Here is a 14,772-nt window from a genome sequence, read left to right on the forward strand (position 1 = left end):
GCAAAGAGGTAAAGAGCTGAATTTATTTCCACGGTAAATTCCATTCCTTCCAGCTTTTCATGATTGGGTTTTGTTTTGTATTCTTAGGATTGAAACTTAGTTATTTTAAGTTAGGTTAGTTTATTTTCTGCAGAGCTTTTAGTCTGCACTGTAATGTGAATATGTGGCTATTAATTTGTAGTGTATTTTAATCTTTCGGTTATCTGCTCTCCCAGCCAACATTTGAAGAATGTTTGTGTTTCTTTTTTTCTCATACAATGAGTCGTAGCTCTTGAAATTCTATAAATATGTAGACATTTCTTGCTATGACCTTTCTAAGCACAACATTAGCCTTTTTAGAGTTGATGAAACCCAGTGCAGACTTTCCAGGATTTTACTTCAGAGGAGAATCAAATTAGTACACAAAACACTGAGTGAATGTATTACAAGTTTTGAGTTTAAACAAAACATGTGGAACGTTCAAATTAAAAGTTAAATATTCAGTGCATTTTGTTGGATTCTTTCCCTGCTGTATCTTGTTCTACTCTCAAAGTAGATAAATATGTCATAATATAGTATGGATTTTCCCCTTCTACTAATAAGCAGGAGGAGAAGGAAAGGAATTTTAAAAAATATAGCTTTCCAAATTGAGTATTTCTATTCATACATGACTTTCACTATATTCAGCTTGACTATATGTAGACAGAGAGAGAGAGCGGGTTATGACACCTATCATTTTCCTTAACTTCTCCATGTAATCATAGACACGCAACAAATTTACTTTCCTCGTTTTGCCTTTTCTTACTTAAAATGGAACACTCGGTATGCAACCTCCCTCAGACAGAAGTTCTGTCCATGGTTTTGCCAGATTGGTGCATACAAACGTCTTAGGCAATAAATTCACAATTGATGACAATATTTTAAGCCCAAACTACCTATTTCTAACTTTAAATTCACTTCTTTGGCATAGTTTACAGTTATGTGTGCTAGAAACAAAACAGGCTATATCCAGAGCTGCTGCTACTGCCTCCTTCTGACATTCCTTTAAATATATGAAAACTGACAGATCATTCACTGCATTCCCCTTTCATTCCTAAACTCAGTCTTTGGTATCTGTATTCCCATCATCACACTGGTTTTCCTTTGATCTTCCTATCTATTTCTCATTTTACTTCATTAACTACATATAAATAGTTGAATTTATTCTTGCACAGCAAATTCTATTCCTTTCAGCTTTTCACTATTGGATTATTTTTTCTTTGGTATTATTAGGATTGAAATTTAATTATTTAAGTTAGGTTAAAGTATTTTCTGCAGAGATTTGGCTTTCTCCAAAAATCATCTAATATTGTTGAGATATACACCAGTATGCCAGTTTTGCTTCTATTGCATCTGTTTTATTCCTTGATGGTGCCCAGATTCTTCTGTTGTTGAACTACAAGTAGTCCTTGACTTACAACAGTTCATTTAGTCACTGTTCAAAGTTACAACAGCATTGAGAAAAAATGACTGATGATATACTTCTCTCTCCCTCCCTCCCTCCCCCTCCCCTCTCTCTCCTTTAGCTAATGAGAACTAATATAATGGCATACTCCCTTTCAGGTGTGGATGATCACTCCTTTGATACTCCCGCAGGACCAGATGGTAGATCGGCACTTTACTCTGGAATTCACAAGAAGCAACTCATTTTGGATAATTCCTCTGAAAAACAGCCGGATAATGAAAGTGATCCACTGACCTTATCTCCGTCATCTAGCAGCCTGGACACTTGGGGTACAAACAGGAAATTGCTTAAGACCTTCAGTAAATCTGATAGTCGTGGCCTTATAAAACCCCCCAAAAAGCTTGGGACATTCTTTTCTTATCCAGAAGAGGATAAAATACCCAAAGTCTGCCGTTCTTTAACAGATGGAGAAATGAAGAACCTTGGCTCTCTCAGTCATGGGGTAAGTAAAGAAAGCATTTGCTTTTACGACAGCAGGTGCAAGCATCATGTCCTGGTATCTTTGGAGGAAATCCAGAGTATCAGGAAGCAGATCCGGCTAAAAAAGGCAGATCCTAATTATTCATGTTCTAGAGCTTTTCTCTGTCAGCGTCCTGCTAGGAAAGGTGTATCACCTTCCATCTGCGATCTGCAGCTGCTTCATCACAAACCCAAGAGGCTAGGAAGAGGTGGAAGCTGTGGCTTCTCAAACAGAAGGCTTCGAGGGTGCAATTCAGTCAGCGAGTTCAATATCACATATGTGGTGGAAAGAAGCCTGTACAGTCACCTCAACCTATCGCATCTGGTGCGGCCCATGACTGACAGAACCTTGAGCAAAAGTGAAGAACAGGAGTTGAGGCGGTGCCTACTGGAGGAAGAGGCGGCGGCAAAGAGGAAGTGGGCTGCTACCGTCGATCGCTGTACAAAAAGGGTTCTTTTGAGAATCCACCAAAAGTCTGTGAGTTTTCACCAAAGGTGGCCACAAGCTCCCATGAGGTTGCAGTCAGCATTGCTTGGGGTTTTTTCCATGTTTGAAAGGCTTAACGTTTCACTGCCTTTCTTTTGTCTTCCCTCAGTCCTCTCCTAATTAGTGGCCAATGAGATATTCTAACAAATATTGAGATACACTATTGTTTCTATGTTCCATATTTGCTTGAATCAACAATAGTAAGAAGAAGAAATAAATAAATATCTAACTAGATACATAGAGAGAACCCGTTTGTGCAATGGTTAAGGCACCAGGCTAGGAAGTGGGAGTCTGTGAGTTCTAGTCCCATCTCAGCCTGAAAATCAGCTGGGTGACCTTGGGCCAGTCACTCTCTTTTGGCCCAATTCAGCTCACAGGATTGCTGTTCTGGGAAAAATAGGAGGAGGAAGTGGAAACTCAGGTTTACCACCTTGAGTTATTTATCAAAATAATAAAGGCAGGATAAATCTAAACCAAAACAAATATAATTCCAATTAATGCCTGTGGTGCAGTGCATGCAGAGGATGGATTCTGAACTCAGGAAATGTGGCATGGTTCAGGGGATGCTGTCTGGCCCATCATGTGGAGAAAGGTATGCTTCGGATTCACAGATATAGATTTTTAGGTGTATGTCGCAATTCACATTTCTACCCTACTAGATTGACAAAAAAAGCCCACCCTTTCTCAAATTGGCTCCATCTGACTGATGAAAAGGTGCTGTGAATCTTTCCTGAATAGGAATAGAAATACTACATGGATGAAACTAGAGCAGGATCTTCATCCCCCCCTTTTGGGGGGGGCATTTTTTGTACCTTTCCAAATATCTCACAGGTACTTGATATCTTTGTTTTTTCTCTGCTGGCTCCCATATTTCTTCAAGAGCCCCTCAGATGAGAGCAGCCCATCTTAAGCTTCTGCCAATGTCACTGCTCCTTAACAAATTCTCAAGCCCTTTAGAAAGATTTGCAGCAAGAGGATTCCACTGGAGAAGAAAGGGTGGGAGGGGGTCATTTCAAATTGTTTTTCTTGGCACAGTTGCAAGGCTGCAAGCCCACCAACCAGCTCATTATGCTGCAGATGACAATACCCAAGGAAAGCAATTCTCAGGCATTGCGATCTCGGCATAACTGTGGTTTTCCCAGCTGCCAAGCTAGTAGTGGTGATGAGTGGGTGATGTGGAGAAAAAAATCATATTTCTGCGTACTCTGCATCATTAACTCCTTTAAACATAGTGATTCATGCAGGGGTGGAAGAAGTGGAGGGACTCACATTGGAATCTCAGCTTATTCTTTATCTCTGTATGCTGACTAGGTGCGGTGGAAGGGAGAAGTACGGTATTTGTATGTGTGTAAAGAGAAAGGAAAGCAGTGAACCGAAGATAAAAATCGATACATAAATGAAAAGGATACACATAAAGAAGAAAGAGATAGAGGGGGGAAAGGGGGATCCTAGCCATTTTTTTTTTGACTGAGGATCCATGCATCATCATATTGTGTAGCTACTGATAACTTTCTTCTCGGAAAATATGGTTCTCAGTGATTATTAAAAAAAAAGATTGTCACTCTTAATTTTCACCAGACAAAGATCTATATAGATCTTCTGCCCTGGCAAATATGCTTAGGATTGCAGGCCATAATTGTTCTGTAAAGTGAACAGTTTTTTATTTCCCAGCTCAGAGATAGGAAAGTAAGGATGAGAGCCAGGGATTTAAAGCCATCTGGGAAATTCACAACTGGATTGTATTTTTGAACCAAGGTCTCGGGTTGAGGCAATCATGACTAGCGTTCCAAGAAACTTAAGGAAAGAAAATAGATTCTGACTGACAAAAATCTCATTTTTGCAAATTTGTAAACTATGGCTGCAGTTGGCTAATAGCCATTGTAAAGCTGTAAAAAAAAAATTTCCTAGGAGAATTTATTCTTTTTCTCCAGTGCTTTATATGTTAATTGTTTCTGCCCTACAGTGTAACATATTTTATTAAAATAATTTATTTGACGAAGACAGTATGTAGAGAATATTTCAGATGGTGAAATACACTTTTGTACACACTATGTGCTTATATAAGAAGCAATAACATACTCTCAAAAAAAAAATCTTAACATTTTGTCCTGCAAAATATTTGATTGTAAGCCCGTTACTATTACTTACTGCGTATTGCCAATATGGGTAGCAGGAATTGAACATTTTTATATGATGTGACCTAGGGAGTCTACATACCTACAGCCTATAGCCCAGGTGTATTCAACCATGGCTGGCTGGGAAATTCTGGAAGTTGAAGTCCACAGTTGCTACAGTTGAACACCCCTCCTATAGCCTGGGACAGGGGTAGGCAACCTTGGCTCTTTTATCACTCATGGACTTCAACTCCCAGAATTCCTGAGCCAGCTGACTCAGGAATTCTGGGAGTTGAAGTCCATGAGTGATAAAAGAGCCAAGGTTGCCTACCCCTGGCCTGGGAGATACTAGATAAGCTGTAGGTGCCAGGCCCTTTCTGCTGTAGCACCTAGACTGTGGAATCTCTCCCCCCACCCTCAGTCAGTGTTGAGTTTCTGGAGGTCCGTCAAGATCTGGTTATGCCAGCTGGGGTCCCCAGGAATGTGTGAACTACAGTGGTGAGGTGCTCTGTTATTGTTAACATCCCTTTGTCCATTATTCTTTGTTTTAGTTTGGGTTTTCATATCTTTAATGTATTTATTAACCCCTTTTAGCTTTCTTGTACCTTGCCCAGAATTGCTTGCTTGTGGGAGGGGTAGTTATATAAATTGGTCTAATAAATAAATAATAAAATATAATATAATAACTAGGATGTGCTTGGATTACATTCTTGGAGAAAAAGCTATATCTCTTCCTTTTTTTCCATATAAAAACTTGGATTAAGTCCTCTTTTATGCTTTATACCCTGCTTGTGAATTTTAGGCACTATTCTACACTGTTTTTCTCTAAGATCATAATTCATGTTTACTGCAACCTCAGGAGCTATGGCATCCCTTGTCAATAGGACTGATTACATGTGTTGCTTTTATATATATTATGGGCATTTAAATTTATTTTAGTGGCCAAGGCATGCCTAGAACTTTTAAAGTATGTGCATGATCATTTCATTTAAGAGTCTACAGTCTTTCCATCAACAGTTTTATTTAGCATGTTTTTGTGAAATAAATGAAAGTAATGAGCTGTATGTCCAATAGCAAGCATAACGATACAGCTCCTTGAAATATAGCATATTGCTAAAAAGCTTTTAACTGTGAGAAGTTTTTTGTGTGTTTGTATGATTCCATATACCATCCATGCCAACTGTGAATTCTGCTGTCATACACACTCACTGCCTGCATACATGTTCATACACAAATACATGAAAATCCCCCAGATGTAATCCTTGTTTGATATTAAAAGATGGTGTGAACTTTCTGAGTTAACTTTTTAAAACTGTTCTAGCATTCCTTTGCTATTGACTATCTTGTTAAATGGATGTTTTCAGGGAAGAAATACAATTACATGTTCACCAGCAAAGGCTTGTTTGATAAGGATAAAAACATACTTTATATAGGTTGTGTTATAATTGGCTTTTAGTAATGTATTAATTGGTAACAGACATAATAATGAGATATTACATATATTACAAATATCTCATTTATTTACAGCATTTATTATTTACAGAGTATATGATGGAGGATAATCATGTCCCGATTTGTTGTTGTTCTTGTGGTTTTTCTATAAGATGAAGAAAATCAGAGGGAATAAGGTTGAAGGACCAGGTGTAAAATGCATAAAGACACAGAAATAGAGAGCCAATTTATTTCTGGAAAAGGCAAACATCTGTATTGTAGAGCTGAAAGGGAACAGGGCAGTTCTATTGAGCTCCAAAGGACTAGTGTCTTTTCAATAATGAACACTTTACATATGAGGATCATTATTAAGCACCAAGTAACTATGCTTTCACTTGACTATGTTTTTCAGCTTTGAAAAGAAAATTAGTGTCATTACACTGACCTGTTTAGGCAAGCAAAATTATTCTATTCAGTTGTCAGTGTTTCTTGCTTTTAGATGTTTCTCTGAGAACAACTCATTTCTCTAATTACTTCTGCAAGATTATGCCACTGCACATATCACCTACTGTATTCCATCTTGTAGTAGTATGAAAACTGGTTTGTTCCATACAGGCCTTGGTTACAGATATGGAGTCTCTGAAAATGGAAATTGTCATTTATTCAGAGATGGAAGAAGTCATTATTGAATGATCAACCATTGAATGAGATGCTTAAAATTTCAAAGCTTTTGTCTGTTTCTAGTACCATTAAAGTGGAACATTTTGTTGTTGTTAATATTCTGTACCTAAATGACTCCCAAAACATGGGCTATGTAAAACTATTCCTCACTTAGGAAATCCTTTTAATACTCCTTTATTGAAGATCCTGAAGCAATAAAATAATTAGTAAAAGACCAGGAAGGGGACATGATGCATGAACATAATCCAGAACATTTTTTTTTCATGCTTGCTGTTGTTATTTGTACAATTGAGACATTTCTCTAGTGTCTTCTCTGCTCCAGAAAACAATTGACACCATGCTGATTTTGTGGTAAAATGTTACAAATTTACCTTATTTCACAGAGAACCTGCAGCTTTGGTGGCTTTGATTTGGCAAATCGCTCACTGCACATTGGAAACAGTTCAGATCAAATTGTGAGTATGACATTCAGTCCTAAGATACATTCATTCAGCCCAACGGTGGTGTTTGTAATGTGTTTCAAAATTAAAATGCTATAAATTTGGATTTGCTATAAAAGTAGCTATAAGATCCAGGAGGATAATATCCATTTTCAGTTATAATAGACTGAGCTGCTTCTTCATACTTTTATAGTGCATTTCAAAAGACGTCATTTTCTAATGACAAATACCTTAATGATTGATTGATTGATTTGCCATCAAGTTGGTATCGACTCATAGTGACCATATAGATAGATTTTCTCCATGACAATCTGTCCCTAACCTGGTTCATTCAGGTCTTCCAATGATACACCCATCACCATTGTAAATGAATTCATCTATCTTGCTTCTGGTCATCTTCTCTTTTTCTTTCCACCTTTCCCAGCATTAGACTCTTTTCCAGAATGATAGTTTTTCTTTAATATGCCTGAACTAGGATGATTTGAACCTGTTCATTTGTGCCTTGAGTGAGAACTCTGGGTTGATTTATTTGATGATCCCATTTGTTTGTTTTATCGGCTGTTCTTGATATTCTCAGGAGTCTCCTCCAGTTCAAAGTTCAAAAATGGAAATACTTTATTATGTGTTTTGCAGGTCTCACAGGAAATACCATGATTTGCACTATTTTGATCTTTGTAGGTATAACCACATCATGTCATAATAATTGTGGTGTATGATGCTCTTTGACTACATAATTTATTGATACCAGGGAAAATTATTAGCACTAAAATGAACGTCCAAAAGTGTCATGACATGCTTATTCATCAAACACTAATACCAGACATTGCTCCGGGTAATTCTGAACAACATTTTTATTTTATTTATTTTTTATTTTTATTTTAATCCCATTTATATCCCGCCCTTCTCCGAAGACTCAGGGCAGCTTACAAGCTTAGCAGTAGCCTTCATTCTATGTATATGCCTGCTTATTAGGGCTTTTGGGGGCCCCCAGCGGCATTATTACAAAGTCAGCTTAATTGCCCCCAACAATCTGGGTCCTCATTTTACTTACCTCGGAAGGATGGAAGGCTGAGTCAACCTTGAGCCTGGTGGGACGCGAACCTGCACTAATTGCAGGCAGCTGGTGTTACTTAAGGAGGCATTTAGCCCACTGCTCCACCAAGGGTCTACTTTGTACTTTGGAAAATTTTAAATTAGGCATGTCCGGCCTGCAGGACACATGCAATCCTGGACAATTAGTAATGAAGCTCCATAAAATCATAAACTTTTAAAATTTAACAAAAAGTTGGATATGGATGTTTTAAATTACGTTTTTTAGTTTTTTTTCTATTCAAAATGAAGATGTCTAGCAGAATGTTATAAAATTATGAGAGTGACAAGGACTGTACTACTAGAAAACATTAGGAGGTGACTCAGTCTTTGAAATTCCAAAAGGATAAAAATTTAGTTCAGAGGAAGCTTGTCAATCTATATGTCAAACATGATTTTTTTTATTCGACCTTGTGACCATTCAGAAAACTATGATAATTGTAACATGAGGACAGGTGAAATGGGGTGTTTCCTAGGCAATTAGAAAGCATTAGTATTTATTTCTACAAGAAGAATAAGATAGCTAGTAAAAGCCAACTATTCCAACCATATTTGCCATGGTTTTATTAGCCAGTCAGGATATTTAGCTTAACTAAGAGTATCAGATGAGTAAAAATCATCCTCCCTCTTCATCAAGTTATTCTATCCAATGAATAAAGTATTCCACAATAAGCTGATTAAAACTAAACTGGATCCAAAAGCATAGGAAAGGTGTAGTGTCTAATGCATAGTAGTCCACTTTTCACATTGTATTTATTCTACCCTTGCTTTCTCACTAATCACCCTGAAGACCACTTGGACAGCTCTCAGCATAATCCTGAATTCAGTGAACAGAGTACAGATATGTCTTAGCAAATATATAGTTCCTCTTGCCATATTCTATATTCCCATATTCCAGCTGCAAACAAAGCTGAGAAAAGCAAAGATAAAGAAATTGTGAGGACATGAAGAGCATAGCTCCATCCTGTATACATTTTTTCCCTGCTTATATTCATTTAACATATCCTTAGGAAGGATATCACATTGAGAAAATGTTCAGTAGTGAATTGAATTGTTTCCAGGGTGTTTGATGCTAATGCATAAGACTGAGCCAATAATTTTCTTTGAGAACTTCCAATTTAAAATGTAAGGTTCTATTTTATTGTCCTGAATCATCTTACAGATCTTCCTTTTTCTTAGGGTTTCTGCTTTGACTATAGGGAGGGTACTGGCAGTGGGACTAGGCAGCTGGGATCATCATGTTTAGTTCTTGAAGGACTACACATATCACTGGTCTTGCGTGATGAACAGGAATGGAGAAATTATTTTTTTTCTGACTATTACCAGTTGTATGTTATTGAGTGTATATCTATTACAATTAAAAAACAATTGCAGTTCACACATAAAAATCAAAACAACTTTTTAAAATGCATAGCCATTGATTTGTGTTGCAGAAGTTAGAAATGCTCAACCAACAATAACAGAATAGAATAGAATTCTTTATTGGCCAAGTGTGGTTGGACCCACAAGGAATTTGTTTCCAGTGCATAAGCTGTCCATGTACATACAAGTAATAGTGATAATTATGATCACATACAACATGAAAAGACATTCATCATAAATCATATACAACATGAAAATGCATTCATCATATAACATCATAAATCATAAGATGCAACACTTAGTGATAGTCATAGAGTACTAGCTAAGCAAACAACATAAATCATACTAGGGTACAAAAAAACCAATATAAATTGTAAGATAGAAGCAGCAAAGTTATAGTCATAAGATAAGGATAGGTCATAGGAAAGATGAGGAGTATCATAGTAATACAGCTTTACTAAGTATTTTGACAGTGTTGTAGGAATTAGTTGTTAAGCAGAGTGACAGCATGGGGGGGAAAACTTATCCTTGTGTCAAGTCTTTCTGGTGTGCAATGCCCTACAGCATCATCTTGAAGGAAGAAGTTGAAACAATTTGTGTCCAGGATGTGAGGGGTCTGTAGATATTTTTTACAGCTCTCTTTCTTGCTCATGCAGTATACAGGTCCTCAATGGAAGGCAGGCTTGTAGCAATTGTTTTTTTTCCTGCATATGAGAAACTTGCATTTCAAGAACATTATTTGCATTTCTTGTAGACTGCCATAATAGAAAGTTATGTCTAAAAACCTTTTTTATTTTCTGCCAATGAATTGCTTACTCAAATGAACTTTGGGTTGGAGAATAGACAAGATTTAGACAGATGGGAAGAGCAAGAAAGAACAAAGGAAGGAATGTTATTTATATAATGTATATAAATTCTCACTGCCATGTGACAGTGAGATGGAAGTTACGAGGGAAATGTAGGTCAAGAAATGAAAGTTGTGGGAAGCAGTGCATTTCTGATTTGATTTGGGGATTCTCTGGGAGTCTTGAATTAAAAATGGGTGGGGCGGGGAGTTGATCTCATCCTCTTGTCTCTAAATATTGCTGCCTTTTGTGCTGAATAGCTGAATGGAAACTCATCCATATGTTCACAGAACCCTATTTTGAGAAATTGTCACTGATGTATAATTTCACTCTGAAATGTTAATATTCCTTTAACATTAGGCAAGACTTTCTCATGAATGACTTGATGTTCTTTTGCTTGTTTTTTTGGGACTGTTTTTTTTTCCCCTTTCATTTTCCCCCTGCTTTTGTGTATCTACAGTAGATTGGTTTTTCCTGCTCGAGGAGCCAATTTTGTGGTTTTGCTGAGCATTTGGGGATTTAGTAGGACAGGCAAGAGAGCACTGACATTAATCTGTGATTCCGTTACTAAAACACATCCTTCTCCTTTCCAAGTGTATCCAAACATTGAGTTCGTGAATTGCCACAGAATGATCTCTATAGAGGAGAGAGGGAAATGTCTCTGAAAACATCTGGGCTGAATCCCTGGCCAGATGGAAAGCCTCAGGAGGGTGGGGGTGAAACACAGCTGCGTGAGGCTGGATCTCTAGAACACACGCATACAAAGGAAGACTTCAGGATATTAACCAGTTAGCAGGTTCTTGCTAGAGTTGGGAGCCCCTTTGCCCAAAACGAAGGCCTTCTATCGATCCTTGTTTTACTTTCATCTCTCTACTTGGGAATCTTTCGCTCTTCATTCATCTATGGCAGAGGTCGCCAACCTTTTGGGCACCTGGGACTGGTTCTGTGGAGAGAGGCGTTTCCGCAGACCAGAGTGGGCCTGGTTTTGTGTGCTACCTGCATCCCATGGATAGGGCTTTGCTTGTTTGTGGGTACCAGTTGCTGGCATGCCGCGGTCCAGTACTGGTCCACGGCCCAGGGGTTGGGGACCCCTGCTCTAATGTGTTCATGTTCTCTGAGGTAGCTTTATATAGCCAAGCTAAATTCAGTTCCTTACTCTTATCTGTAATGATATGGGACAGATTTCAAGGCAGAAAGGCACCATGAAGGTACAATAGCCTTTCATTGGGAATTTGGATCTGCTAGTTGCTGCAAACTAACCACAGACCAGGGGTTAAGAACCTCTGATCTATGGAACCTAATGCCATTTCATGAAGCTGTTCTACAGCAGGTTCCAGAAGTGCAAACTGAAACACTTCTTCCGACAGCTCATTAATTTTTTGGAAATCCCTATTAATAGTTCTGGCCGGGGTTATGAATAGCAAATTCACCAAAAATATTTCAGGGTGATAGGCCTTTCTTTGTTCTTGCCATGTGAACTTCCAAAGGCATCTGAATTTTGACAATATGGGACTGGGTCTGGTTGGACCAGAATTAGCCTGGTCCAGTTTGCAATTGCTTTACTCATTAATCTGAAACGGTTCTAGTTGCCCTTCATCCTAGTTGTTCCCAGCTTTCTTGACCATTCTCCTGTCCATTTATTGCGTGAAGGTCGTGTAATCTTAACTAGATGTTCTTTTTTTCCTATTCAGTGACTATAATTTTACTTGGTGGGGATGTTACCACAAAGTAACCCAGAAGGAGAGATTATTTTAACCCAAGGCCAATAAATATTATGCTTCCCTTGGCAGCCTTTGACGTTGCACTTGAGCATTAGATTAACACTGCCGCCATATGAATGTGCTTGTGGTTAGCCATGGTCAGTTAAATCTCCATAGAATTTAGGCAGGCAGTACACAACCTTATAAACAAGCATTCATCTCAGCCAAAAATAACGAGTATTCTGAAAATTGATCTTAATGTGCAAGTAACAGATACAGGATGTGAGCTGCATTTCAAATAGCTTTTCATAACTTCCAAAATATTTAAAAAGAAAGGACCTGAAAAAAGGAAAATTATCTGAAGAACAATATATATTGAGCAATGCTGATGTAAATGAGTTTCATACAAGGAACCTATGAGTGGGGTACACCTCTAATGTTTCTCTCCTGGAATTGGCAGAGACATGCTTAATGGAAAATGATTGGATTATGCCACTTGTGTTAATTCAATAAAAATACATGCATGCAGGAATTATGTTATTTAGCATTCTGTCTATGAGTATAACATTAAAACCAATATAGGTGGCTAATTTGAATATATTGGCTGTGTGATGACATTTGTCCCTCTTTGTTTGTAATAGTTTATTCTGGCTCAATGCCCATCAGGATTGTTACACTACAGGGTGATGGATAGTAACTCACAATGACATTTTAAGTTATGGTTTAAGAATTGGGAGACAAGCATCATAGGGTATTCAACGTATAATAACTAACTGCCCTTTCTTCCATTAATCCAATATTTTCAAGGAAAATATTGCAAATATTGTCAAAAGGGGAAGCACAGATTCCCGGGAAAAAGTGGTCTGATTAGAAGGACAATATATAACTCTCCCCCCTTACATCCACCCAGCTCACCAGAATGAGAAGGCAGAGCATGTTATGAATCTGATCAATTAGGAATGTACATCTGGTGAGACCATGAAGATGGGCCTTCTTGGTGATAGCCCCTTCTTTATGGAACATCATTCCCTCTGAGCTCCAGTTGGCCCTCACCGTGTTGCTATTCTCAAAGACCCTAAAAAAGTGATTTTGTTAGCCTAGGGGTCACAAATGGAGATGGAGCTGCTCAAGTGGCTGATTTGATCGTATTGTTGCTGCCATGGAGGATTTGGGGGGGGGATGTCTATGGATGGTATTTTTTATGGATTTTTAGTATATGGTAGATTTTTTTAAAAAAATGTTGTAAGCTTCCTGGAGCGACCCATCTATGAGTTGGGCGGCTTTATAATATTTTTTTTAAACAAATAACGTGTTTTGGGAATCTGCAGTTTGAACCATCTTTGTAAGGTGTAGTGAGTCTGAGGACGGCTGTAGAAGAATGGAGACAGGAAGCTGCTCTTTGTTTCAACTTCCCTTTCTTTTGTCAGGGGAAGGACGGCGATTTTGTCTACAAAGAAGTGATCAAATCCCCTTCGACTTCCCGCATATCCCTTGGTAAGAAGGTGAAATCTGTAAAAGAAACCATGAAGAAAAGAATGTCTAAAAAATACAGCAACAGCAACTTGCCAGAGCAGGTAATGCCAGTTCGTTCGTTCATTCCGTTGTCTGTTTGCAATGAAATCGCTTCTCGAGCCTCTTTTGAGACCTCATGAAAAGGTACAACAGCATTACTTGGAAAAAAAAACTCCCCAGGGGTATCGTGTACTAAACCAATTCCAAGGCCTTTCAAAACTAGTTACTGTGGAAAAGAGCTTCAATAAAAATCATAAAAGGAAGGTAAGATGGAGTTAAGCCAGTAAAATTTACAATTTCATTTGATACGCGGTGGTAGTTCACATGTTAGAAAGAATGACTGAGTTTATGTATACCCTGAGCAAGCTTGTAACCTTGTCAAAACGCAAGCAACATCTAAATCAAGGGTCTCCAGCCTTTTGGAGCTAGTGGGACACTTGGACACTTCAAAGAGGGGGTAGGAGGGAGGGGCATTTTCCCCAAATGGTTCCCAAGAGGATTCTGGTCAGTTTCAAAACACCTACTTACTAGAAGCCAAACCCATCACCGGACAGCACATTATTTTATAAATCCCTTGGGCCTGCTGGACATCTTAATTTAGGTTTGTGCTTCCCTCTGTAGCATGTCAGTTCCCATTGATTTTTTTTTCCTAGTAAGAGATATAAACATGGATTACATGGGGCAAAGAACTAACAAATGCCAAGAAATATGGCTGAGGAACATTTGTCATCCTAAGGGGGAGGGCGGGGGAGCTCCAGGATCCAAAACATAGCACTAGGCCCTTTACAACAAACATTCCAATTGAAAAGCTTGAAAATCCTTAGAAATATAACCTGCACTCACTCGATTAAGTGTATTTTGTCCCTGTGACCGGGGACAAATGAAAGTAGCAGAAACATCCATCCGTCACAGACGTTATCATTATTTAAGAATTGTTGTTGTTGTTAGTTGCGAAGTCGTGTCCGACCCATCGCGACCCTATGGACAATGTTCCTCCAGGCCTTCCTGTCCTCTACCATCTTCTGGAGTCCATCTAAGCTCACGCCTACTGCTTCAGTGACTCCATCCAGCCACCTCATTCTCTGTCGTCCCCTTCTTCTATTGCCCTCAATCTTTCCCAGCATTAGGCTCTTCTCCAGTGAGTCCTTCCTTCTCATTAGGTGGCCAAA

General features: G+C 38.4%; 1 protein-coding gene across 1 annotated transcript in view; it reads left to right on the top strand.

The window, feature by feature from the left end:
* The window catches only part of SASH1 (SAM and SH3 domain containing 1), a gene marked incomplete at its 5' end in the record, with an annotated part of 622,444 nt that overhangs the window by 579,804 nt on the left and 27,868 nt on the right, over positions 1 to 14,772 (top strand). The window contains 3 exons of the mRNA XM_083348726.1: positions 1,582 to 2,420; positions 7,039 to 7,110; positions 13,519 to 13,665. Of these exons, the coding sequence (XP_083204852.1) occupies positions 1,582 to 2,420; positions 7,039 to 7,110; positions 13,519 to 13,665 (1,058 nt within the window). The remainder of the gene's footprint in view (positions 1 to 1,581; positions 2,421 to 7,038; positions 7,111 to 13,518; positions 13,666 to 14,772) is intronic.

Source organism: Vipera ursinii (assembly GCF_947247035.1).
Source record: "Vipera ursinii genome assembly, chromosome: 1".
Classification (NCBI taxonomy): domain Eukaryota; kingdom Metazoa; phylum Chordata; class Lepidosauria; order Squamata; family Viperidae; genus Vipera; species Vipera ursinii.